The following is a 27,078-nucleotide window of genomic DNA, read 5'->3' as shown; positions in this document are numbered from 1 at the left end:
GTGATGAGCGTAACCTGAGTCAATCGGAGTCTTACACCACATTTTATAGGAGTTTTAATTATTCAAAATTTTGACCCTTTGGAGGTACTTGATGGAGTGGACCGACATTGGCCATTTTCGCACCTGACCTAGAACTGATCTGAGTTTTTGAGGCTTTGATGTGATGTTTTTTCGTAATTAGATTCGAATGTAAAATTCTTAATAAAATCTACAAAAAAAGCTGTCCCATATATCATCCATAAAGTGAATCACATATTATTGGTAATATTTTACGATACTTCGCACACTTTTTGATGATTTGCCTATTCGCCTTTTATCAAAGCAATAAAGAACAATAAATTCGAATTTTTTATGATTAATATCGTATAGATGGTATAGAAAACGAAAAATCAGATCGGCATTATCAATTGGCAAAAGTCAGCTACTTTCACAATTATCAAAGAAGTTGGTGGGTAAATGTTAGATAGATGATGGTTGTTACCAACTAATTTAAAAAGTATTTATCAAAAAAGTAGCGTGATTCCAAAACTGTGATTGGCTGGATTATAATCATATCTCATTCTCATCAGGTTCACGTTCTCTTAACAAAAATGTTTTTTTGATTTTCGGTACATTGTAGGATTCTGCCATAATTTCCAACTAAATCAACTGCATTTTGATATCTCAAATTCTGATTGGAAGCAAGTTTTCTTCAAAATTACAACAGTTATTTGGCCAGTCCAAAAATTATATAAAATTACACAACTCCAATTTTATTAGAATAATTATTTGTTGTGGAGATATCAGTAGGAGTGGGTCGATACATTTTATATTCACATCAGAACTCTGGTTAATGCAAACCAAGCTTGAAAAAAATGAATCACCCTTTGTGGGGGATATATCAGAAAGGGCACCAGATAACACAAGATCTTGTGTTAATAAAAAATTAGGACGAGTACAATTGAAGAGAATCGGAAGCTTATTTCGCATTTTATAAGCCTTTTGGTTCAAAATTTTTCTGTGGTGGAGGTACCATATATTCCATCTTCCCATCAGATCTTTTATTTTTAGAAATATGAAGATGTGTCGATTTTGAAAGGATTCAGATGCTCACTTCACGTTTTATGATCATCATGGTTATTAAAAATTTTGACCCGTTGTAGGAGGGGTACGGAGTGGTCCGACCTTCTTATTAGAGATACAGTTGTTACAAATATTGGGCTATGCGAAATTTCAAGACAATTCCACACTTATTTCACATTTTATAAGCCTTGAGATTATTCAAATATTTGACCCCTTTGTGGGGAAAGAGTGGACCGATATATCCCATCTTCAGAACAGATCTTATGTTAATAAAAATATTATAATGTGTGAAATTTGAAAACAATCGGATGCTTATTTCGCGTAGTAGGAGAGATATAAATTTTAAATCGTTGTGGGGGAAGTACCGGAGGGATATATTTTATTTTCATAGAAGATCTTTTGTTTATAAAAATATGGAGATGTACCGAGTTTAAAAGGAATCGGATACATATTTCGTGTCTTATGAGCTTGATGGTTATTCAAAAATTTGAACCTTTGTGGGGAAGGTACCGAAACGAGTGGTCCCACTTATCCCATCTTTTTACCAGACCTATAGTTGTTCGAAATATTATGATATGCAAAATTAATTTAACATTTTACTAGAGTTTAGATTATTCAAAAATTTGATCCATAGTGAGAGAGGTATCAGAAGGAGTGGTTCTATATTATCCACTTTCACACCTGACCTAGCACTGTCAAAATCAATAAGATTTCCCAACAGACACCCCTAGATCGACTCCAAATATCATGAGCAGGATTTAGTCAAAAACCTAGTTTTTAAAAACGTTATTTCGATAAGGCACGTCTTGGCAGTATAAAAATGATATATACACTCTCTACCCATATGACTGAGAGTATAATCAGCTGCAGTGTCGACTAGTGGTACAGAACTCTGGAAGGTGTTTTTATTGAATGGACGATCAATGACTCGTGGTATTGGCGATCGTCTGTGGTTTTAGGAGGTTAGTCGGTGGGGTTATGCTACGATTGCCTCTATGTCTTTGCTCTCGATTTCGAGTGAACCGAAGCTCCTGTGGTAACAGCAAGACGAATATTCTGTGGAAGTGCGAACCAGAGCCTCTGCGTCAATGTATACCCACCCACTTAAGAAAGAATGAGACCCTGCTTGAGCCAAAACAAAAAACACCTATATCCTTAAGACAAGCCCCTTGCAGCAGCAAGACTGTCTGTCTTGCAAAAATGATAAAAGTGGTATTTTGTTTTTTTAAAATTGATACGCCAGCAGTCATTTCATATACCCCTTCCATGAAAACCAACGACTTTATATTTCAAAACTAAAAATACAATAATACAAATAAAGTTTTATTTTAAAACAATTTAAAAAAAAATAATAAAATTTATCTAATTAGTTGCGTTCTTTTCATTCCATAGCCGCTCACACATCTCGGTGACCTTACGACGTATGGTCTTGCCCGATGCTGTTTGTGGAAAATCATCGACGAAATAAACACCACCACGCAAATATTCAAAGTCTTGCATTCTCTCCACAACATGTTGATAGATTTCGGATTCCTTGATGTCACTGTTGGCCCGTTTAATTACACAGGCTGCGGGCAAGAAACCATGGACACTGTGCGGAATACCCACAACACATACATCGGCCACCTGGGGCAGTTCACTGATGACATTCTCAATATCGGTGGGTGAAAAATGGAAGTTGTTGTATTTACGAATATCACATTTACGATCGACCAAAAACAGTTCACCCTCTTCGTTGAAATATCCCACATCTCCGGTATAGATCCAACGCTCCGAATCATATTTTTCTTTGGTGGCGGTGGGATTGCCAAAATAACCAGCCCATGGCAAAGGAGTGCGTACACATATCTCCCCCGATTCTTGGGGACCCAACGCATTGCCATCATCATCGATGATCTTCACCTCTACATTGTCCACCAATTTGCCAACTGCATTGCTTGGTACACTTGCTGTTGCAGCAATTCCCGATGTTTCACTCGATCCATAACCAACCAGACACCAAGCATTAGTGGCATATTTGCGGAATTTCTCGGTGAGTGAATGTGAAACTGCACTGCCACCAATCATACAGGCTGTTAAGCTCGAAAGATCGACGGAGCCAATCTTATCCGATGAAACAGCCAAGGCAATCTGTGATGGTGGGCCCATGGTCATGTTGACCTTGTAACGTTCAACAATATTGAAGAAATCCTCGACATTAAATGCTTTTGAGGAAATAATACGTCTGGCACAGCCAATTGTGCCTTGTATTAAGGTGAAGAGACCCGACACCCAATACAGAGTGCTAAAGCATAGGAAATTCTGGTCTTTGAAGCCATTCCTGAAAGGAGAGAAGAGAAAATATGTAAATAATTTTAACTGATGAGTTGGAAAAATTAAAAGGTTTGCCAATAATGAAAGAGATTTATATTGGACGCCACTTTGAGAATTAAGAAAAAGTGATTCTAGACAATACATAGAAGATATCTCAGAGGTCCTCTAAAAAGTAAACATCTCACAAGGGGTTTCTGAAAATGTAGGTTCTCTTAGGCGTATACTTTATGTAGTATAAATGCCATAATTCTTCTTTCTCTCCAGACCCTCAAAGTGATACGAGGCAATCCAAAATCTTTAAGATTTGAGAGACCTACTGGAAATGTTCTTATAAGGTTGTATAGAAGACCACTAAGAAAGGTATTCGATCTACATGAGGTCTGTGAAAAGTTTTCGTTCTATGGAAGATCTCAGGAACTGATTAGGTGAAAAAATCTTTTAAAATAAACCAATTTATATTGGGCGCCACTTTGGTCATTTGGAAAAAGTGAAAATTTCTTATAAGGTTCTATAGAAGACCGAAAATGGTATTCGATGTACATGAGGCCTGTGGTAGTTTTCGTTCTATAGAAAATCTCATGAACTGATGAGATGTACAAAATAATTTTAAAACAAATTTAATAATAAAGCAAATTTATATTGGGCGCCACTTTAAAAAATTGGAAAAAGTGCTCGTAGACAAAAGTACATAGAAGATTCGCAGAGGTCCTGTGAAAGGTTTTCTTTCTTTAGAAGATCTTATGGACTGATGAGGTGGTAAAATTAAAATCTTTTGTCAATTATAAATCAAATTTATATTGGGCGACACTTTGAAAATTTGGAAAAAGTGTTTATAGACAGAAGTACATAGAAGATATCTCTGAATTAAACTTCCTAGCCATTGATTTGGCTGGGCTGCTAATGCCTATATTTTGAGCAAGACTGTTCTGAAAATACTTTCGGCTAAAAATTAAATGTCTCTTGAGACGAAAGTAGTTTCAAGGCATTTGAAGTTGATCTAGTTATGACCGTTCTTCTGTGAGGGTCAGGCCAAAAACCTGAGGCTGCACAAAGAGACGTCTACAAATCTTGTAAAGGCAGAAGTAAATTATTTTTGCAGAGGGAAGGCTTGTACTTAATTTTTGGGAGGTCTACTAAAGTTCTTCTTGTTTTAATCGAAAGTCCCTTTAAAGGTGAGTCACCTTTTATAGATAAAAGTGTGACTACCAATTTCAAAATAGCCTGCAAATTATCTTGAAACAGGTATTGAGTTCTAAGAGGTACCTAATACTTACTCTGACATATTCATGCTCAGGAAACAGGCGTGGGATATACAAACGCCCTTGGGTAATCCTGTCGTGCCCGAGGTACAAACAATGAATGCCGTCTGGTGTACGCCATCCTTGAGGGGTTGTACCCTAGCAGAGAGAGAGAGACAGAAAAAAATCAATTACTTTTCTCTCATTAAAATCTTCCCCTTCACTTACCTATAGTCACTGGGATTCACACTTTCATCCTCAAAGAATTCCATAATACTCGGCACACCATCCACATGATTACTCATTGTATAGATTTTCGTGGCGCCCAAATCACATTCATCCAAAGCTTCACGCACTCGTTCGTAGAGATCACCATCGCAGAACATCATACGTGGCTTGGTCAGCGAATAGACGTGTTTAATGCCAGCCTTATCAAAACTGGGATCTAAGGTACTAATGCACAGACCAGCTGCCAATGCACCAAATACCAGTGGGGCAATATAATCCGTATTGCCGGCACACAATCCAATCATGTCCGACTGTTGGAACTGCAGCTTCTCAAAGTATTTGGCAACCTGTACCGTTCGTTTGGCAATTTCCAAATTCGTCAACTCATTGCCACTTTGGTAGCAGACCTTTGAAGGAGAAAATATTTTTAAATTAAAATTAATTTCAAAACAAAAGGATGAAATGAATATAAAATTCTGAAAGTCGGAAGACTAGTCGTGTTTTTGGGACTACGAGTTTCTAATATATGGTTAAACCAGGGTTCCTCTTACTTACACCTATATTATTCTTAATTTTACGTATGCACAAGTGAGAGTACGTGAAGTAAAATATAGTCAGTCGGTTTACCGACAGATTTATACCCCCAGCCTTGAGTTATGATTGTTCAACCTATTGACTCTTTATGGGGGAGGCTCCGAAGCATCGACCAATTCGTATCTGACCTAAGACTGATATAATTATTTCAACGTACCAGATTTGGACTATATCGACTACTTCCTAAACTTTATGTGAGATATGTGCAAATTTTTGGAAAATGTGGAAATATGCTTGAGGTACCATTTATAGCGAGCCGAAGTACTCCATTTTCATACTTCATCTAATACAGATAAAAATATTGGTATGGCAAAATGACAAGAAAATTGAACATTTATATCCAATTTTATGCGAAATTATAAATTTTGATAAAGTACATATTCATATCAGATTTCTGGTTAAGAGAAATATTTTGATATAGCAAGTAGTATAGAATCACCGACTTTTTTGCAAGTTATGACAGATTTAAGTATTTGAAATTGTGACCCCTTGTGGTTGTGGTAACAGAAGGGATTGGTATATATATACCATCTTCACAACAGATCTTGCGTTAGCAAAAATATTTGGATGTGTGAAATTTGAAGAAAGTTGAATGCTTATTCCTCTTTGTTTGAGCGTTTGGTTTTTCAAAATCTTGAACCCTTTGTGGGGAGGTACCAGAAGAAATTGTCCGATCTCTACCATCTTTATAACAGATCATGTGTTAAAGAAAACATTGAGTTGTCTGAATGGAATCGAATGTTAATTTCGCTTTTTATGAGCTTTATGGTTACTCAAAATTTTGAATCTTTGTGGGGGAGGTACCAGAAGGTGTGGACCGATATATCCCATCTTCATACCAGACCTTGGGTTAAATATATTGTGACATGCGTAATTTAAAGAGAACCGGATGCTTATTTAGGATTTTATGATCGTTTTGGTTATTCAAAACTTTGATCCTTTGTGGAGAAGGTATCAGAATAGATGGTCCGATCTCTGTCATCTTTATAACAGATATTGTGAGGGAAATATTGAGATGTGCCAAGTCTGAAAGAAATCGGATGCTCATTTCGCGTTTTATGAGCGTCATGGGTGATAAAAAAGTTGATCCTTTTTGGGGGAGGCACCAGAGGAGTAGGCCGATACATTTCATCTTCACACCAGACCTTGTATTAATAAAAATATTCTGATGTGTGTAATTTGAAGACAATAGGACTCTTACATGTATCACATAAGAGATATATTAATTCAAAATTTTCACACTTTGTGAGGGAGGTACTTGATGGAGTGAACCGATATTGTCCAATTTCGCACTTAACCTAGTAGTAATTCAAAATTGGATCAAAATCGGACTATCCCTTCTCTTTCTGTGTGGTAAAACATTTCTCTTTAAATTTCGACCTTTTGTGGGAGAGGTACCAGAAGGAATGGACCGATATTGCCAATCTCCAAACTCTATCGAAATTTAATAGCAATATTACGATGAACCAAGTTTGCACCAAATCGGATACTCCCTTCGATAGTTATCGTGCACACCAGCGAGACAGACGGACATCGCTATATCTTCTCCAAATGGCCTAGGGTGTAAAACCGTTATTTCGACGGGGCATGTTCTGGCCGTATCAAATGATATATAGCCTCTCTAGCTGAGCGTATAAAAATCGGGTTTCCATCTGTGGTTTATGTATATACAATTATGAATACACATTTTGACAGTAAAAAGTTGTCAAAGGTCTTTTTACCGTAATCTTTCGGACTGTTATTGTTTTTTTTAATTTTTTATTTATTGGGGGTTAGTCTGGCTGTTGCTGAGTCATATTATCTCCCAACCACTTGTTTAGATAATCATCGAACTCTCCTGATAAGTTTAACGAGCTTTCTTAAGATTGTAAAATTAATCAGAAAACAACAGTTCCATGCGACATTGAAAATTCGGTGATAAGTACATGTGACGCTTTTACCTAAACATGTACTTATGTCCATAATCGTTTCGAACATTTTAAACAACTTAAAGACAAGTATTTCAACATGACTGGTTTGTATTGGAAAGTGACACAGCGAAATACTTATTGTTGTCAAAGATACATATATATATATATATATATATATATATATATATATATATATATATATATATATATATATATATATATATATATATATATATATATATAAATATATATATATATATATATATATATATATATATATATATATATATATATATATATATATATATTAATATATATATATATATAAATATAAATATATATATATATATATATATATATATATATATATATATATATATATATATATATATATATATATATATATATATATATATATATATATATATATATATATATATATATATATATATATGTATATATATATGTATCTTTGACAACAATAAGTATTTCGCTGTGTCACTTTCCAATACAAACCAGTCATGTTGAAGCTCCTTATCAAACGTCACAACCAACTATATATATATATATATATATATATATATATATATATATATATATATATATATATATATATATATATATATATATATATATATATATATATATATATATATATATATATATATATATATATATATATATATATATATATATATATATATATATATATAATATAATATATATATATATATATATATATATATATATATATATATATATATATATATATATATATATATATATATATATATATATATATATATATATATATATATATATATGTATATATATGTATCTTTGACAACAATAAGTATTTCGCTGTGTCACTTTCCAATACAAACCAGTCATGTTGAAGCTCCTTATCAAACGTCACAACCAACTATATATATATATATATATATATATATATATATATATATATATATATATATATATATATATATATATATATATATATATATATATATATATATATATATATATATATATGTGTGTGTGTGTGTGTGTAATGTAATGTAAAAAACGTGAGAAATACGTAAAAGTACTAAATTGTATTAATTTAAGCAAAGAGTGTAAAAATAGAGCAAATATTCTGAATTTCGGTGTAAAGAGCACAGTAGGTGTGTAGGGTTTACACGTTATGATATATTTTTGGAAAATGCGTATTGTATAATGTATAAAAGGAACTAAATTTGGTAAAGAGTGTAAGAAAGGAAGAGTCAGAATTTAGTCAATTGTTTTATACCCTCCACCACACTATGAAGGGTGGTTCCGCTTGAACTATTAGAAATGTCAGATTTAACAGTGTCTATTACAGTATTCTTGATCAGCGTAACATTCTAAGTCGATTTAACGATGTCCGTCTGTCTGTTATAATCGCGCTATCTTTCGAGCGAATTGAAATAGAAGGCTCAAATTTTGCACATATGTGTATTTTGTCAATATACAGGTTAAGTTCGTAAATGGGCCATGTCGGTGCACGTTTTCGTACAGCCTACATATAAGTACCTCCGGTAGCTCCCAATATTCCGTATTATATAGTTTTAGCCATGTTTTTTTTAACCGGAATTGTTTAAAATTAATTAATTTTAATAGAAATTATGGAATGTGCCGAATTAAAAAAGTCAGATTCTCACTTCGCGTTTTATGAGCTTCATGGTTACTCTAAATGTTGACCCGTTTGTATTGGAAGTATTCGAAGGGGTGGTCCGATATATTCTATCTTCATACCAGAAATTATTAAAAATATTAGGGTATATGAAACTTTAATATAATCGAATTCAAAAAGTTCGCCCGTTGAAGGGAGGTACCAAAAGGAATGATCCCACCTTCACACAGGATTTTGTCATAATTATAATTATTCCAAATTTTCACACCGGCCCTAGCACTGATACAAATATTTGGATTTTCAATGTTAAAAGAAATTGTATGATCCGTTCTTGTTCAATGAGGTAAATTATATTCTATAAATATTTCACACCATTGTGGGGGAGCTACCAGAAGGAGTGGACCGATATTGCCCATCCCCAAACTCAATCTAATTTTGACAATAATATTACGATATACCAAATTCTCTAGATCGACTCCAAATTTCCTGAAACGAATTCGCTGCAAAGAGACCTAGTATCTAAAATCGTTATTTCAATGAGGCACGTTTTAGCCTATCAAATGATATATATCCCCTGTAGCCATGTGTCTGAGGGTATAAAAATTGTATAACCACTCATATCAATCAGATACTTGGAAATATTTTTGCATATTCTTTCATACAATTTAAGCGATAGTTAAGTGTTGGTGGATAGTATGCAGAGGCCAGGGCCCCACCGAAATGTGAACACATTTGCATGACAAAGTTCATTTTTTGGGGGGACATGACAAAGTTACTTTTTCAAAAAGTATGTTGTAGACACATCCCTGCAATGTTGGGGTATCTTTTGGATCACGTTTATCATTATTTCCCATTTTTTCGTTATTAAGAATTGCTTTTAAAAAATAGTTGTTGTTAGTTTAATTAATGGTAATTTTCGACCAGAGAAAACTACGTTCTGGTTTATCAGGAAACTTTGATATGGAAGTGTAATCTCCAGAACTCAGTTGAAAATTTTGTTTTATCATTAAAACATAATAAAATGTTAACATTATTAAAATCACGCTTTTTTCGCAGACATTGTTTATTGTACCGGTTTACTACCTTAATGATGGGACACTTTTTTGCAACCAATACCGAAGAGTTACATGTGTTTGGCACGCTGCACAGGGCTCATATAGCTGTGTTTGTATTTAAAATCGCGGTAATGCTTCTCCCAGGTAAATACCACAAACCACTTTTGACCTTTGGCCAACTGGCGATCATTTGATGCTCACAAAATAGACTTTGTACCACACATTTATTTTTTAAAATATTTTGTTTTTTTTTTACTCAAGTTTTCTACTTTTAAAAATTTTAATTTTTATGTTTATATTTCTTTTAATTATTTTTACTTTTTTATTTAATATAGAAATGTTTTTTTTTTTTTTTTAATTTTTGAACTTTTCCAACATATTATTATTTTATTGTATTATTGTAGAGTTGTCTTAAACAATACCTGTCCAATATGTTCTGGATTTTCCAATAACTTCTTCAATACCACCGAAGCAATTGAATCCTCCGGATTAAACGCCAATTCACTTTTTTCACCACTCCATATTTTTGTCTCTGGATCATATAGGGTTTTCCTAGCGGGTATTTCAATTGGATCCGACATTTTGGCGAACGATTCGAACGGTGAGCGAGCAAAATAATAACTATTTGATTTTAGTTGTTTTACGACTTGATATTACCAAAACAATTTACACAAGTCTACGCAAATATTTGCAAAATCCTGTGGTTAGTTTCGGTCATTGAAGGCGGCTTTGGTTCGAAGTTACAATTTCGATGGTCGCTCTCCGCTCGTATTAATCGACCGTGGCATCAGAATAAATGCCGAATATTATCGCGAAAATATTCTGGTGGGTGTATTAAAGCCTTGGGCACGCAGACATTTTGGCCGCAGACCTTGGACATTCCAACAGGACTCAGCACCATCGCACTCAGCACGCGCCACCCAAGAATGTTTACAAAATGAGGTTCCTCGCTTCATTTCCAGCGCACAATGGCCACCAAAATCTCCGGATACCAATACGTTGGACTATTGTGTCTGGAGTATTTTGGAAAGCAAGGTTGGCACTAAAAAATACCAAAGTGTCGATCACCTCAAGCAAGCGCCTCACCGGGAATGGGCCAAAATACTGTAGAGCAACATTCGGGCAGCGTGTGACGGTTTCATTGGCCTTTTGAACAAATCTAAACTTATTCTAAAATTTGATGCTATTTCCGACATTTTCTGCTTTCATTCAATAAAATTTAAAATAAAATGTACAAATTATGGCGTTTGACTTTGTTACAGGTTTTTATCTCACCCTGTATTATATTTTATATTTTTTTAGAACAATTATAATATTAATAATAATTTTTTCAAATGTATATTAAAATTAGAGGTCAAATTAGAAAGCTAAAAATCAGAAAATTAATAATAACATTTTAAACGGGTCCCACAAATTTTCCTTTGACCCAACAAAGTTGTAGACTAGTTTTATTCTAAAACGGTTATCACCCACTTCGATTCTATCGCACATTTGGAAATGAAATAAAAATATATATATAGATTACGAATGATTTTCAAATCATGCTTTTGAGGCGTTTTTGCAGTTGTTTTGGCCCCTAAAGGTTTTCAAAGTGTCATGACAATCGTACTATCACTTTGATAACGTACGTATGACGTAAAATTTGACTCCCATGGTCTCATAATAGGCTTCAGTTTATCTTTGCTGAAAGACACTAGGTAATCTAAAATGATAATAAACAAGTTAAAAATTATCAGTCGGTTTTGCCGACAGTGGGATACCCTCAGCGAATGGTCGATGATTTAAATATATTTTGACTTCTATTATGATTATTCGAATTGTTGACCCTCTATGGAGTCGGTTCCGAAGGAATGGGCCAATTTTGTCCATTTCGTATCAGACCTAAATAAATGTATTATAAATATTGCGACGTGCCATGTTTGGACTATATTGGTTACTTCTTTCACTTTATATGAGATATGAGATAATTTTTAGAAAATGTTAAAATGTGCCAGATTTAGTCGACCGAAGTATTCCATTTTCATACTTCTACAAGGAAATCTAAAATTTCCACATTCACCCCAGGTTTTTGGTTGAGAGAAATATTTAGATATAGCAAGTTGTAAAAAATGGCGGACTTGTTTGGAAAGTTTTAACAGACAACACTATTGAAAATTGTGACCCTTTGTGGATGAGGTACCTGAAGGGGTTCGCTAATATATATCATCACCACAACAGATCTTTTATTAGCAAAAATGTTTGTCTGTGTGAAATTTGAAGAGAGTTGGATGCTTATTTGGGGTTCTTTGAGCGTTTTATTTTTCAAAATCTTTAACCCGTTATGTCCCATCCTCACATCAGATCTTGTGTAAGTAGAAATAATAGGATGTGTGAAATATGAAGAGAACCGGATGGTTATTTCGGATTTTATAATCGTTTTGGTCATTTAAAACTTTGGCCTTCTGGGGCCATCTTTCTAAGACATCTTATGTTGATAGAAACATTGAGATGTGCCAAGTCTAAATGAAACCGGATGTTCATTTTGCGTTTTTTTATCTTCGTGGATATTCAAAATTTTGATATTCTGGAGGTACCAGAAGGAGAGGACCGATATATCCCTTCTTGTGTTAATAACGAAGACAACCGGAAGCTTGTTTCGGATATGGTTTTGGTTATTCAAAACTTTATCCCTCTGCTGGGGGAGGTACCAGAAGAAATGGTCCAATATCTACCATCTTTATAACTGATCTTGTGTTGATGGAAATATTGAGATATACCAAGTCTGGAATGGAATCGGATGTTAATTTCGCGTTTTATGAGTTTCATGGATATTCAAAATTTTGAACCTTTGTAGAGAGGTACCAAAAGAAGTGGACTGATATTTTCCATCTTCACACCAGACCTTGGGTTGATAAAAATACTGTGATATGTGTGATTTGAAGACAATCGGACACTTAAATTACATTTTATAAGAGTTGTTTCATTCAAAATGTTAACTCTTTGTGGGAGAGGTACCTAATGGAGTGGACCGATATTGCCCATTTTCCCACCTGACGCAAATATTAGAATTTGCAAAGTTGGAGCAAAATCGGATTATCGTTTCTCTTTTTGTGCAAAAAACATATTTTTTGAAAGTTTCGATCTTTTGGGGGGGGGGGGGGAGATGCCAGAAGGAGTGGACCGATATTGCCCATCTCCGAACTCGATCTAAGTTTGATAATAATATTACGATGTAATAAGTTTGGACCAAATAGAATACTCTCTTCGATAATTAACGTGCCACCAGCCAACCTGAGAGATAAACGGACGGACATCGCTAGATCGACTCCAAATCTTCTGAAACGGATTTGGTCCAAAGAAACCTAGGGTCTGAAACCGTTATTTCTATGAGGCACGTTTTGGCCGTATCAAATGATATATACCCTCTGTATAAGGGTACAAAAATAAAGGGGGCAAAACACCCCAAAACACAAGAATAAAGGAGTTATGACCAAAATAAGAAACTGAAATGTTCAACAACAAACAAGTAAAAAAGCAGATTTTATAATCTCCACCATTGGGAATGAACTTGGAAATTTCAAAAAAAAAATCCATCGGAATATACCCCTCAAATGAAAACCGTTTTATGTGGGCTATACAAAGACGTGGACCTGCATAGACAATTTTCCGCCGTAGTTTGAAGTACCCCTTACGAACTTCAAACACGAAATTTGGACAATTCTCTTCCATGGGGTAAAGTGCTCAGAAGGAACTCATTGTGTGGATTTTCAGATAATTCCATTCCAAAATGTGAAGAAGACATGGACATGCATGAGCCGTATTCAGTCATAGACGGTAGTACCCATTAGAAATCTTAAATACGAAATTTGAAACAATTCCGATTAATTATGTCGCTAAAATCATAAAAATTTCGGAATATCTCAAAAATTTATACATTTTGTTAGGTTTAAAAATATTATTTCGATGAGTTACAAACGGAATGACGAATTTAATATACCTTCCATACTTTTTTTGGTAGAGGGTATAATAACAAAAAAGCGAAAAAAAAACAAGTAAAAAAGCAGCTAAGTTCGGCCGGTCGAACTTTTTATACCCTCCACTATTTGGACGGTACTCGAAAATTTTCAAAAAAAAAAAACTTCCGGAAACGCACATATCATAAAGGTACTGAGTATGGGGAAGTATCGCCATAGGGGGGCCATACGATTTTTTTCCATAGGTTGTAGTGACCATTAAGATATCTCAATACGAAACTTGGAACGATTCCGGTGAATAATATTGCTGAAATCATGAAAATACCGAATATCGGAAGGTACCGTTATATGGTGGCTATACGAAAACGTGGACCGACATGGCCCATTTACGAACTTAACCTGCCTACTAGTACACTATGCATGTATGCAAAAGTTTAGCCTTTTATCTCAACTCGTTCGAAAGATAGCGTGATTACAACAGACAGACGGACATCGCTAGATAGTTTTGGAATTTTATGCTGATCCAGAATATATATACTTTGTAGGGTCTATGTTTCGAGGAATTACAAATGGAATGACAAAGTTAATATACCCTCCATAGAATGGCGGATGGTATAAAAACTCAATAATAAATGAGTCATGGCCAAAATATGAAATTGAAATGTTCATCAATGAAAAACTAACATTTAAAACGCGAAAAAACTCAAAAATAAGGAAGTATTAGCCAAACTAAGAAATTGAGAAACTATACTTAAGTGGCGCCCAACAGTTTCATTTTCACCTAGTATCACAGATGGAACAGTTGAACACTTGAAACACTGGAATTTAGGGTCTGTTTATGTATGTCGAGCTGTTTAAACCAGTGTTACCAAAAAGATAAAAAAATGACCCTTTGTAAATAGAGAAACGCTCTTGTGTGAACATGCTATTAACAACTTTTATTTTATTTTATTTACAACAAAAATTTTATATTTGATTAAAATAATGTCCTAGATTAATTTATTGCGTATAGTTTTCAATAATGGGAATTTCTCACCGCTACAAACACCATGAACGTCATCTAGGCTAAGATCAAACAAGGCCATACCACCCAACTTATGAGATTTTACATAGGACGCTTTCTCAGCAATACTGGCCACATTCTCGTAGGTAATCAACAGTCCAGTGCTACCCTTAACTTGTGGCGCATTGTAGGCATAGTTGCCAGAGATTTTATCTTCATATTTTGTCATTTGCTTAACTTTGGTGCAGACATCTGGCCATGCCATTATACCTGTTTTACGGACATTAGCATCTGCCGCAGCAGGACCATCTAGGGACGATCTAATGGGCATTTTGTCACTCTTCAGTAACTTTTTGAATTGCCATGTGCGACCATGACCAGCGATACCCATATTGAGCTGAGCCGAACTGGCACCCTGTCCCAACCAATAGCGTATTTGGGCATCAACATTTGCCTGTGGATTGCGTAGTTTATTTGGTGGCAAGGCTTGCAGTGGTGCCAAGTAATCAGCTTGTTTTGGCGTACGTTGTGGAGTGCTGTAATCAAATGTCGCCAAAGTTACAAAATCCAAATTGCCCATAATCACGGGAACATTGAAATAAACTGGAATATAATTTTAAATGGATGAAATACTGACAACTGCCCAAACACAACAAATCGGACCATAGAAAAATACAATTAAATTTATGATCACCTCATCGAAATACTTACGACTTGAATTAACATTGGGCAGTACGGTCAAAGACAACAACAAATTACTGCCTCTCATGGCCTGTTTCAAATCGCCAATTAATTGTGTTAACTGCATTCGACGTTCCGCCACGGATACGACCTTTGTTGGAACTTTGTTTTTATCCAAATTGCTGGACACCTTTTCTTTGGCGGCCGAGAACACCCTCTTCAACAGAGACTCGTCTAAAATTGGTTTTTCTTCGGGAAATTGATAGGCCAAATCCAAACCATCAAACTGATAGTTACGTAAAAATCCCAAAACGGAATTTATGAAACCTCTCTTTTGATCACGGTTACTCTCCAAAAGTTCCATATATTTGTGTGGATTCCGTTTGTCCGCGTTACCACCCATACTCAAGAGGAATTTTACGTTGGGGTACCTCTTCTTAAGGACATTAACTTGCTGGAACAAAGGCAATTGTCGTTTATCACCGGGCACAATTTCGTATGTGGATCTTCTAATAGCCGCATAACCGTAGACCACGTGTGTGCAAAGTTGCAGGGATGTTTCAAGATCTTTGCTGGTAAAATTTGCTGCTCCTATTTTAGGATAAGCGCAAGGAATATTTGAAATGAGAAAAACAAATATTTGAAATAAGATTTATAATTTGGAGGAATCGGAGTGATATACAGGGTGAGTTGGAAAAACTGCAACCAACTTCAGACTGCTGTCATTTCTAAGCCACTCGTCCGACAGCTGTTAAAATTATTCAATTGATAGTTCATTATATTGTTTAAAACCGTCGAAAAACATTTTGGTGAGAATTTTCCCGACAAAAAAATTATTCGTCATGGAATTCAAGTGTGATCGGGTGATTTCTTTATATTTGGCTGGAAAACCGCAAGTGGCTATCGTTCGAGTACTCCAGCATTTAAATGTGAATAAATCTTTTGTGTCTCCTACCATCGCTCGTTACCGTGATACTGGTAGCGTAGCCCGACGTTAAGGAAGTGGACGGAAGAAAATAGCAACATCAGCAGGAATGGTTCGAAAAGTAAAGAAGCGACTTAATCAAAACCTGCGTCACAGCTGCCGAAAAATGGCTCGTGAGCTGAACATATCGCAATATTCCATTCGGCAAATATTGAAACATGAGCTCGGGGTATAGCCATTGAAATTCCAAAAAGTGCACCGCAACAGAAAGAAAATAGACTCAAAAGAGCTAAAAAGTTGCTTCGCTTTTCCGAAAGTGGTGAACTGCCGAATTTGGTTTTCTGCGAGGAGAAAACATTCGTTGTCCTGTAGTTTGTAAACAAACAAAATTATCGTGTTTACTTGCCAAAGAGGTCAGCAGAAAATGTGCACCTTCGGTTGGTCACCAGAACTCAAGCTTGTTGGCTCTCCGCTCGTATTAATGTCGAATATTATCGCGAAAATATTCTGCATACATTGGACATTCCAACAGGACTCAGCACCATCGCCCTCAGCAGAGTGGTGAGGTTCCTCTCTTCATTTCCAGCGCACAATGGCCACCAAAATCTCCGGATACCAATCTGTTGGACTATTGCGCCCGGAGTATTTTGGAAAGCAAGGTTGGCACTAAAAAAATACCAAAGTGTCGATCAACTCAAGCAAGCGCTTCGCCGGGAATGAACCAATATACCACAGAGCAAAATTCGGGGAGTGTGTGGCGTTTTCATTGGCCGTTTGAAGGCCATAATTCGTGCCAAAGGTGACCAATTCGAACAAATCTAAACTTATTCTAAATTTTGATGCTATTTCCGACATTTTTTGCTTTCATTCAATGAAATTTAAAAGAAATGTAAAAATTATGGCGTTTGACTTTGTTGCAGTTTTTTTTATCTCACCCTGTATACTTAGTTTAATATGAGAAAGAGCAGGCGATATCTCTCCTATTTCATCTCAGCTGAAAAAAGTTACTTGGATTTGCAAAATTAAAGGTTAAAGCATAACTTAAATGTGACTTCGCTTCGTTGGGCGCCATTTAAGGCCAAAACAGATCAAAGCCTAAATCGTGACTTCAACGTGTAAATACAACATTGTGGCCTTAAGAAGTTTTTGCTGACGTGGCGCCCAACGCTTGGGTCACTAAAAGCGCATTTAATTTCAGAAGTTAAAGGCTAAAATAATTCAAACCCTTAATCGTAACTTCATCTTGAAAATACAACACTGTTTTCAACTACAGTGGCAACAGTGTTGTATTTTCACGCCGATGTCACAAATTTAGGATTTGATCTGTATTAGCCTTTTTTCTGCTTTCCAATGCCTTTGTCTATTTTGATCTAGAGAAAGGTGAAAATGCTCCACAGGCTTGACGAGCAATCCTTTACAGGGGTCAAAACTATGTTTATAGGCTATGAGCCTTCTAATAAAATTTTCTGCTTTGCTTTCTCTTATGAATTTTGCCAGGTCATATAGGTTTTCTCCTCAACTTAGAGGATTTCATTGAAGGTGGAGTAAATTATTTAATTTTTCTGACTTCTAAAATAAATTTGTCCAATTTAAAAACGGCATCCCTTTCGTCATTGTGTATTTTTCTATAAGTGTTTTTCCGACAGTGAGTCGGATACGCCATGCGACTATTGTTTTAGCCTTAAATGTTTTTTTACTTAAGTGGCGCCCAACGGTTTCAATTCCACCTTGTATCACAGGCCTGCAAAAGAAGATCCCAATTCTAGGCGCTTTTTCAAAATTGTCGATTTTTTTTTTTTTTTTTTTTGAATATTCGAATCAAATGTTATTTTGTTATGCAACTATGCGTCTGCTGTTTTAGCCCTAAACGTTTTTGTACTTAAGTGGCGCCCAACGGTTTTATATCCATCTCATATCACAGGTGAAACAGCTGAACACTGAAACCTGAGGTCTGTTTATGTATGTCGAAAGAAAATGAATTCGAAAAAGACCCCAAATTCTACGTGTCTTTTCAAAACTGTGGATTATTTTTAAATATTTGATCAAGTTTTGAAAACACATTGAATAGGTGTTTTTTTCGCATTCATTTTCTTTCGAAATAGACCACATCACACATAAGAACACATATATCTACGGTCCGAACGTAGGCTCTCTGGATCCTTTGGCAATATGCAATTCAAAACTTAAACACAGGCTGCTAAAAATTGGCTTCACATAATCCCATTGACCTACCAGGCTTCATATCATCTTACCTATTCTCATTATGCTGGAGGTATCGTAGTAACAAATCACATTGTGAGTTTTGGCCACAACCAACTGATTGAGGGCCAATAACACGGCACCCAATACAATTAATAACTTCATTTTAATTCAGTTATTTTCTTTTTTCTACGTATAATAAACTTCGCGATAGCTTCTTGACAAATGCAGTTCGGTGTGACACAGATCATTCAATTTATAGCCAAGGGTATTTTAGGTTCGCCATGACAAATCATTCGATTTAATTTAATCGCCCAAACCACAGCTATTGCAATTTATACTATTTTAGGTTTTTAAAACAAACAAAAAAAACACACGAAGAAAACGTACGATCATAGGCGACTAAAGGTGGAAGTACATAAAGAGCCTTTTTTACTGGCTTAAGACATCGACTGGCTTCAAAGGAGTTTTTGGTTGACTTAATTCAATTTCGGTGCATAATTTATACTTGTTCACCCTATGCTCCTTTGTTCTTTTACAAAAAAGCCAGTCGAATACTCAACCAAGTCAAAAAAGACTTTTATGTATTCTCACCTTAAGTAATCTCTCTACAGGAAACATATAAGATGCTTTCATGTATCGATTATCAATTCAATTATATTTTTCATCGATTCCTTAAACAATATTTTAATACCTTATGGCTAACAATAGTTCCTTATATCTATACTTAGCATAAGTCTTAATTTTTCTAAGTTTATCTATATAATACTTAACTGAGTGTAGTAGAATGAGTTCTATTTATAGAAGGCATTTGAAGAAAGATTATCATATTGGTGGTTCTGGAGCAGGACAGTTATGAACATTTATACATTAGAGCTTTTTCCCTTTTAAACTGACGAGTAATACGAAATATATGGAACGGAATTGATAATGTGTGTCCCCTCGATTTACAAAATTGTTTGCTATGTTAACAGAGAACAGGTTGACCCAGAAAGACCGAAGTTATGTGAATTCCTTATAGCCTTGTATTTAATATTTATATATTTTTTATTTTTTTCTTTTTGAAACAAAGTAAATTTATAGGGAATATTTTTCGATTAGTTGTTAAAAATGATATCCCCAAGGGGTGGCCATTTTCTGCTTCGCAAAAATGTGCTCTTTTCCGGAGTTGTGTTGTTAAATTCCTCTCGAGTATAGGTTTTTAATTCCTCTATAGTCCTAGGCTTATTAACATAACTCTCCCTTTTAAATAAACCCACACTCCTAGCATGGTAAAATTAAAAAGGTAAAGTAATGCAATCATGTGTTTGTACCTTTTTTTAACATTTTTCATTTGACGACATCTCACTGTCAAAATTTATGGTTATAAATCCATTTCATATACATAAATCAGAGATGGGAACCTGTTTTCTATTCATCAAAATCTGACAAGAAAAATTACACAGAATGTGTTTATTTAATATGACTCTACCTTCATAATTTTACCATGAGTCCTAGGTTTATTAACATAACTTTCCCTTTTAACTAACCCCAAAGGAAACGGTCTGAAGCGGTTAACTCTGGAGAACGAAGCCAACTAATATTGCTTCTAAGCGAAATTATTCTTTTAAGATGTAGAGTGTACGAGCCATTGTGAAACATATTTGTGGAAGGTTTTCACGGCTGGCATTACAAAATTTTCCAACATGGCCCCATATCGATTTCAAGTGATGAAATTTTTCAAAAAAAAAAAAAAATATATGGGACAATTATCCTTTCTGCAGCACCAAGCAGTACAATTAACTGGATGTAATTGTTTTTGATGAAGTACTCTGGGGCTTTCTGCAGCCCATATTTGCTTATTAACGAACGTATTTAATTGGAAATGGCCTTCGTCACTCATAACTAACAGCCTGTTCCACGATATCGAAAGAAAATTTGTGCTAATGAAAACTAGCCGCTTTCTTTGTATCAGAATGCGTTCCATTAACATTCGTTCGTTCTTTCGCATAGTCTTACGTGACTCAGAGTTATCGCGAAATTAAACAACAAAAAATAGCGCCAAAATGAAAGATTTCAACGCGAAATAGCAGTAAAAAATACAACCCTACGTTAGCTGGCTTTCTCCGAACTGACAGATCAGTTGTAAACAAACAAATTGTAAATAAACTAACAAAATAACATTCCGAAATTCCCAGTGATTGTGTTCACTTTATTTGTTTTTTTTTTAATTGAAAAATGAATATTTCTGTTGCCCTATATTTTATGGATGATGTGGAGAAGCTTCCAAATGTACCACGGAGCATTTAAGAAATGCTTCAATTTTTTTGGAAGTACCTAACAACAAGTAGGTATGATTGTATTTATCATAGCAATATTGATACTGAAACAATTCTCCTGAATTATAGTCAGACGATAGCAAACACACGAGTGGTCATATGTCTAATATTTGACAAATATTTGACTGTAATGTGAACATCAAATCAACTCTGTATATATTTCACATTTGTTCCGTCAAATATGGGAGAACAAATGTGGATTAAATATTTGCCCAGTGTGACCGTACCTTTAGTTCAGTGTACTTGAATTCACTAGTCTTACTGACATAGTTCGAACTAGTTCCTTGGTAAACTATGCAACTCTATTATTAAAAACTTGGAGCGTATTTTTTTAGACTTGATGTAATGTTTTAATTAAGTCCATTCGTGCCATTAGTACCTATATGATACATACTGCATTTTTTTCTTATATAGGAAGTTCTACTGTTTCATCATTTATACTTATTTATTTTTAGAGCTGAATTATATTTTTAAAATGTTAAAAGAATTATTAATTGTTGTGTAGCGGCTTCCTTATTCATAATTCTGTTTATTTATAAAATTGCGGGTTTTTCCTTGCCGATACGTTCATTTATAAAAATAATATGAATGTACAATGAGTAATTCAATTGTAAAACGGAAAAGTACTTTACATTTCACTTTCTAAGTTGTTAGTCGATAGTTTTCGAATAAGTTTTGTTTTCCGATGAAAGTCAATGTGTTTTTAATTTTTATATCTATTTTCTACATACTATGTGACGTAGCATGGACTACGAAACTGAAAATGATATGTTATTATAATACGTCGAGTATCCTACGACCAGGTAAGTTATTTGAATTTCATATATGAAGTCAACCAGTTTTACCCATTGTACAATAAGGTAATGAAACCGTTTCGCAAGTACTATAACAAAACAACCCTGATTCCATGCCAGTTTTTTTATCAGAATTATTTGAGCCAGCAATAAATGTTTCCATTGATTTTCAAAAGATTTTTTTATTGTCCAAAACAACAAATACAAACACAGGATTGACAGGAGTCAAATACACCAAAAAAATATAATCAGCTGATAGCTTTGCAACACCTTTTTATTGTACCGGGAATTTACCATATAAAAAAGATCTTTTCACCGCCAGGGTATAGAATATTAATACTAATGTTTACACTTTACCTCCAAACAGCTACAAAAAATATTTAAAAATTTGTTCTTTCTGTCGAATTTGTTTAAAATGGCATGCAAGTGGATTTATTAAACCCAGTGGGTTATCCAATAAAAGTACGTTTACATACAAATATTCATCCGGGTTAATACGCATAATTAACCTATCACAATTATCCAATTATAGAAATTCGTATGGTTTCCGGTTTTTTTCTGTGTGTAAACGCGCTATAAACATACTTTTACAGTGTAATCAGCTGTAAACATTAACATAACAGCGTGGTCATCTGTAAACTTATAACATTGGTTAACATCACCAAAAATAATGATGTGAAAATATAAAAAATATAATTTTCGGTGAAAATTCATTTATAAAAAATTTTTAGCAATTAACCACATACAGGGTGAGATGAAAAATCGGCAAACAACCTCAGACTGCTGAAATTTCTAAGCCACTCGTCCGACAGCTGTTAAAATTATTACAGTGACAGCTCATTATATTGTTTACAAGCGTACAAAAGCATTTTGTTGAGAATTTTCCAGAAAAAAGTTATTTTTGATGGAATTCAAGCGTGATAGTGTGATTTCTTTATAGTTGGCTGGAAAACCACAAGTGGCTATCTTTAGAGCACTTTTGTGTCTCGTACCATCGCTCGTTACCGTGATACTGGTAGCGTAGCCCGACGTCAAGGAAATGAACGGAAGAAACAGCAACATCAGCAGAAATGATTCGAAAAGTAAAGAAGCGACTTGTTTTCAGCTGAAAATGTGCACCTTTGGTTGTCCACCAGAACTCAAACGCCGGCCATGGTGATGGTGTGGGCCGCCATAACAGCCGATGGTCGCTCTCCTCTCGTATTAATCGACCGTGTCATCAGAATAAATGGCGAATGTATTAAAGCCTTGGGCAAGCAAACATTTTGGGCGCAGACCTTGGACATTCCAACGGGACTCAGCACCAACGCACTCAGCACGATCCAACTATGAATGATTACAAAATGAGATTCCTCGCTTCATTTCCAGCGCTCAATGGCCAACAAAATCTTCGGATATGAATCCGTTGGACTATTGTGTCTGGAGTATTTTGGAAAGCAAGGTTGGCTCTAAAAATACCACCGATCACCTCAAGCGAGCACTTCGCCGGGTATGGGCCAAAATACCACAGAGCAACATTCGGGCAGCGTGTGACGGTTTCATTAGCCATTTGAAGACCATGATTCGTGCCAAAGTAGACCAATTCGAACAAATCTAAACTTATTCTAACTTTTGATGCTATTTCCGACATTTGCATTTTCAATAAATATTAACAATAAATATTTCGGGACTTTCCATTTTTAATTTTGAAATTTGGATGTCGTCAATGAAATGTTATGAGAAATTTTAATTTAATTTACTTACAATCATGGTAAAATTAAGAAGGTAAAGCCGTTTCGAATAAACATATCCATATACGTTTCATGTATGTAAACGCACTATTATACTATGAACATACCATGGTAGAAGAATACAGGTAGATGCATCAACACATGGGAACATTAGCATATCAAAAATTGTAATAGGTAGATTTTTATATGTCTTCTTATACGACGCCACTCGATGGTTGTTAGAATATACATTCTCATTTTAACGAATTTGAATAATTTTTCATTCAAAATTTTCAATTTTACATATGGTTTGACAGTTCATTATCCCAACAGCTGTGTCGATGCGTCTACCTGTATTCTTCTACCATAGAACATACTTTTGCAGTGCAATCAACTGTAAACTTTAACATAGCATTGCATGCAACTGTATAATTTAACATAACAGTGAATTAAAGTGTAAACATTGATAATGGCGTTCCAAAATAAAGTATCTTTGTTTAAATGCTCACGAAAGAGCATAATTCGCCGTTCCCTGATTTTGTTGCTGTTTTTTTTATAAAACTGTAAATCATTTTATTGACGCTTTTCCCTTATTTAAATAAATATTTTCCATTTCAGGCTATGCCAGCTTCAAGACGTATGACTTAGAGAACGCCCTGCCACTGTGTGACGTCATAATTTACGGTCATATTGGCATACAAGCTAGAACATTCAAACCGACTTCCCTACATCACCAACAGCATCAACAATTTGCCTTGATCAAGAATTTAAAAATGAAATATAAAAATGTCAAATTCATATTAAGTTTAGGTGGTGGCCAAGATTCACGGAGAGAAAATAAATATTTAAAATTGCTGGAGTCTCCAATGGCGATCAAAGAAGAATTTATCAAAAATATCCTTAAAGTTTTGACTACATATAAATTTGATGGCTTCGATTTGGCCTATCCGTTACCTAAACATTTTCGAAATAACTCCAAATCGACAAATGGAAGCAATTATCGTTTCGAAATGACGAAATTAATAAGAACTATGAAATCGAGATTTCATAAAGATCATCTCTCATTATCGTTGACCATTATGTCAAACACTAATGTGGATGGTAAGTATTGCATCATGGAGCAATAGAAATAAATGTCAACATTTGTTTACATTTTGTTGGTCTTGTGTTTATCGTTTACAGCATGGTAGAAGAATACAGGTAGATGCATCAACACTTGGAAACATTGATATCTTATTTAAAATTAAGTTTAATAAATAATATAAGTGTTCTTATACGACGTCACCCGGAGATTATTATAACATGCGTTTTTCAACAATTTTTAAGAATTTGAATAAATTTTCATTCAAAATTTTCAATTCCAAAATTGGTTTGACAGTTTGTTGTCTCGTCATCTAGGTCGATGTATCTATCTGTATCCTTCTGCCATGGTTTTCAATAATACTTTCAATAACAACAATGTGTTTTGACATTATATTTTGCAATCAGCTGATCTTAATTGGGCCGTGTATTGGACGAAATATATCATATTTGAGATTAATATCACGTTTATATGCTAAATCTTTATACTGGTTTAATGTACGTTTACATACAAAATCTTTACCCGGATTAATTGACCCTGATAATTAACCTAGGTTTTATACATTCAGATTAATTGTTGAGATTTATTATCACCCGGATAGAGATTTTGTATGTGCAGGATGGGATGAAAAAACTGCAACCAACTTCAGGCTGCTGTCATTTCTAAGCCACTCGTCCGACAGCTGTTAAAATTATTCCAGTGACAGCTCATTGTATTGCTTACAAGCGTAAAAGCATTTTAGTGAGAATTCTCCTGAAAAAAGTTATTCGTGATGGAATTCAAGCGTGATAATGTGATTTCTTTATATTTGACTGGAAAACCAAAAGTGACTATCGTTTGGGCACTCCAGCATTTAAATGTGAATAAATCTTTTGTGTCTCGTACCATCGCATCGTTACCGTGATACTGGTAGTGTAGCCCGACGACAAGGAAGTAAACGGAAGAAAACTGCAACATTAGCAGAAATGGTTCGAAAAGTAAAGCGACTTGATTGAAACCCGAGTCGCAGTGGCCGAAAAATGGCTCGTGAGCTGAGCATGTCGCAATATTCCATTCGGCAAATACTCATCAGAATAAATGCCGAATATTATCGCGAAAATATTCTTGAGGGTGTATTAAAGCAAACATTTTGGCCGCAGACCCTGGACATTCCGACAGGATTCAGCACCATCGCACTCAGCACGCGCCACCCAAGAACGGTTGCAAAATGAGGTTCCTCGCTTAATTTCCAGCTCACAATGGCCACGAAAATCTTCGGATACCAATCCATTGGACTATTGTGTCTGGAGTATTTTGGAAAGCAAGGTTGGCCTAAAAAATAACAAAGTGTCGATCACGTCAAGCAAACGCTTCGCCAGGAATGGACCTGAATACCGCAGAGCAACATTCGGGCAGCATGTGACGGTTTCATTGGCCGTTTGAAGGCCATAATTCATGGCAAATGTGGCCAATTCGAACAAATCTAAACTTATTTTAAAATTTGATGCTATTTCCGACAATTTTTGCTTTTACGTTTGATTTGTTTCAGTTTTTATCTTACCCTGTAAACGTACTTTAACCCTAATAATTGGCCAATTACAATAAATGTAATGTTATTTTCATGGTTTATGCAGACTTGTATGTAAACATACTTTAACCTACTTACTGTTTCACTTGCCTTCACCCACAGCCTATTACGATATGCCTGTCATTGTGGATAGTTTGGATTTTATTACATTGGCAGCATTTGACTACTCAAATCCCCAAGAAACACCCAGCAAAGCCGATTATTTTGCTCCGCTCTACGCTCCGGATAAACATCACACTACAACCAATGTCAACTTTACAGTACAACAATGGTGGACGCATCACAAATTACCTTTCGAAAAAATAAATTTAGGTATTGCGGTATTTGCTCGCACCTGGAACACAACAAAACCACTTAAGGATCCAAAAATGCCCATAACAAAGCTCTTAAAAGGTCCCGCCCCTGGTGGTTATAATACACGTACTACTGGCCTCTTGGCATGGCCAGAAATGTGTAAAAAACTCTCGAAAATTACAAATGTTTCGAAAAAAAATTTCGGCAGTTTTGCATATCGCCCAGCCTCTCCGCCCAACAAACAGGGTCTTCTAATAACATATGACGACTTGGATAGCATTCGCGAAAAGGTGAAGTTTGCCCAGGCGAAAAAACTGCATGGAATCGCTTTGTTTGACTTGAGCTATGATGATGTTCGTGGTAAATGCCGTGGTGAAAGATATGCAATGTTGAAAGCTATTAAAAAGTTATTGAATTGAATTTTTCATCAATAAATCAATAGGACAAATATGACTAACATTTACATTTTATAATAAATTTGACATAAAATTTAGCAAAACATG

The 27,078-nt window shown here is 34.9% G+C and overlaps 3 protein-coding genes across 3 annotated transcripts; 1 reads left to right on the top strand and 2 right to left on the bottom strand.

The window, feature by feature from the left end:
• Positions 1-2,342: 2,342 nt before the first annotated feature.
• On the bottom strand, positions 2,343-10,682 carry LOC101889887 (uncharacterized). Its single transcript, XM_005189261.4, has 4 exons — positions 10,474-10,682; positions 4,842-5,248; positions 4,650-4,772; positions 2,343-3,382 (listed from the first exon to the last, which is right to left on the bottom strand). The coding sequence occupies exons 1-4, from the start codon at positions 10,630-10,632 to the stop codon at positions 2,425-2,427; spliced, it is 1,647 nt and encodes a 548-aa protein (XP_005189318.2). The 5' UTR covers positions 10,633-10,682; the 3' UTR covers positions 2,343-2,424.
• Positions 10,683-14,927: 4,245 nt separating this feature from the next.
• On the bottom strand, positions 14,928-19,059 carry LOC101900924 (chitinase-like protein Idgf4). Its single transcript, XM_005189010.4, has 3 exons — positions 18,866-19,059; positions 15,719-16,279; positions 14,928-15,610 (listed from the first exon to the last, which is right to left on the bottom strand). The coding sequence occupies exons 1-3, from the start codon at positions 18,975-18,977 to the stop codon at positions 14,994-14,996; spliced, it is 1,290 nt and encodes a 429-aa protein (XP_005189067.2). The 5' UTR covers positions 18,978-19,059; the 3' UTR covers positions 14,928-14,993.
• Positions 19,060-21,780: 2,721 nt separating this feature from the next.
• LOC101900748 (chitinase-like protein Idgf3) lies at positions 21,781-27,068 on the top strand. The gene is made up of 3 exons (XM_059127449.1): positions 21,781-21,933; positions 24,252-24,734; positions 26,384-27,068. Exons 1-3 carry the CDS (start codon positions 21,816-21,818, stop codon positions 26,992-26,994), a joined length of 1,212 nt encoding a protein of 403 aa, XP_058983432.1. The 5' UTR covers positions 21,781-21,815; the 3' UTR covers positions 26,995-27,068.
• Positions 27,069-27,078: the final 10 nt, after the last annotated feature.

The sequence above is a fragment of the Musca domestica genome, unplaced genomic scaffold (assembly GCF_030504385.1).
Source record: "Musca domestica strain aabys unplaced genomic scaffold, Musca_domestica.polishedcontigs.V.1.1 45, whole genome shotgun sequence".
Taxonomy (NCBI): Eukaryota; Metazoa; Arthropoda; class Insecta; order Diptera; family Muscidae; genus Musca; species Musca domestica.
The sequence above is the reverse complement of the archived record's forward strand: the minus strand, read 5'-3'. Positions and strand labels throughout refer to the sequence as shown.

Coding starts and splice junctions, on each gene's coding strand:
- LOC101889887 (XM_005189261.4), bottom strand. CDS start 10,632: ATGTCGGATCCAATTGAAATACCCGCTAGGAAAACCCTATATGATCCA. Junction 5,249..10,473: donor ATCCAGAACATATTGGACAG/GTATTGTTTAAG, acceptor TCTCCTTCAAAG/GTCTGCTACCAAAGTGGCAA. Junction 3,383..4,649: donor CTGAGCATGAATATGTCAGA/GTAAGTATTAGG, acceptor CTCTCCTTTCAG/GAATGGCTTCAAAGACCAGA.
- LOC101900924 (XM_005189010.4), bottom strand. CDS start 18,977: ATGAAGTTATTAATTGTATTGGGTGCCGTGTTATTGGCCCTCAATCAG. Junction 16,280..18,865: donor CTCCAGCATAATGAGAATAG/GTAAGATGATAT, acceptor ATCCTAAAATAG/GAGCAGCAAATTTTACCAGC. Junction 15,611..15,718: donor GCCCAATGTTAATTCAAGTC/GTAAGTATTTCG, acceptor ATTATATTCCAG/TTTATTTCAATGTTCCCGTG.
- LOC101900748 (XM_059127449.1), top strand. CDS start 21,816: ATGAAAGTCAATGTGTTTTTAATTTTTATATCTATTTTCTACATACTA. Junction 21,934..24,251: donor GTCGAGTATCCTACGACCAG/GTAAGTTATTTG, acceptor TTTCCATTTCAG/GCTATGCCAGCTTCAAGACG. Junction 24,735..26,383: donor GTCAAACACTAATGTGGATG/GTAAGTATTGCA, acceptor CTTCACCCACAG/CCTATTACGATATGCCTGTC.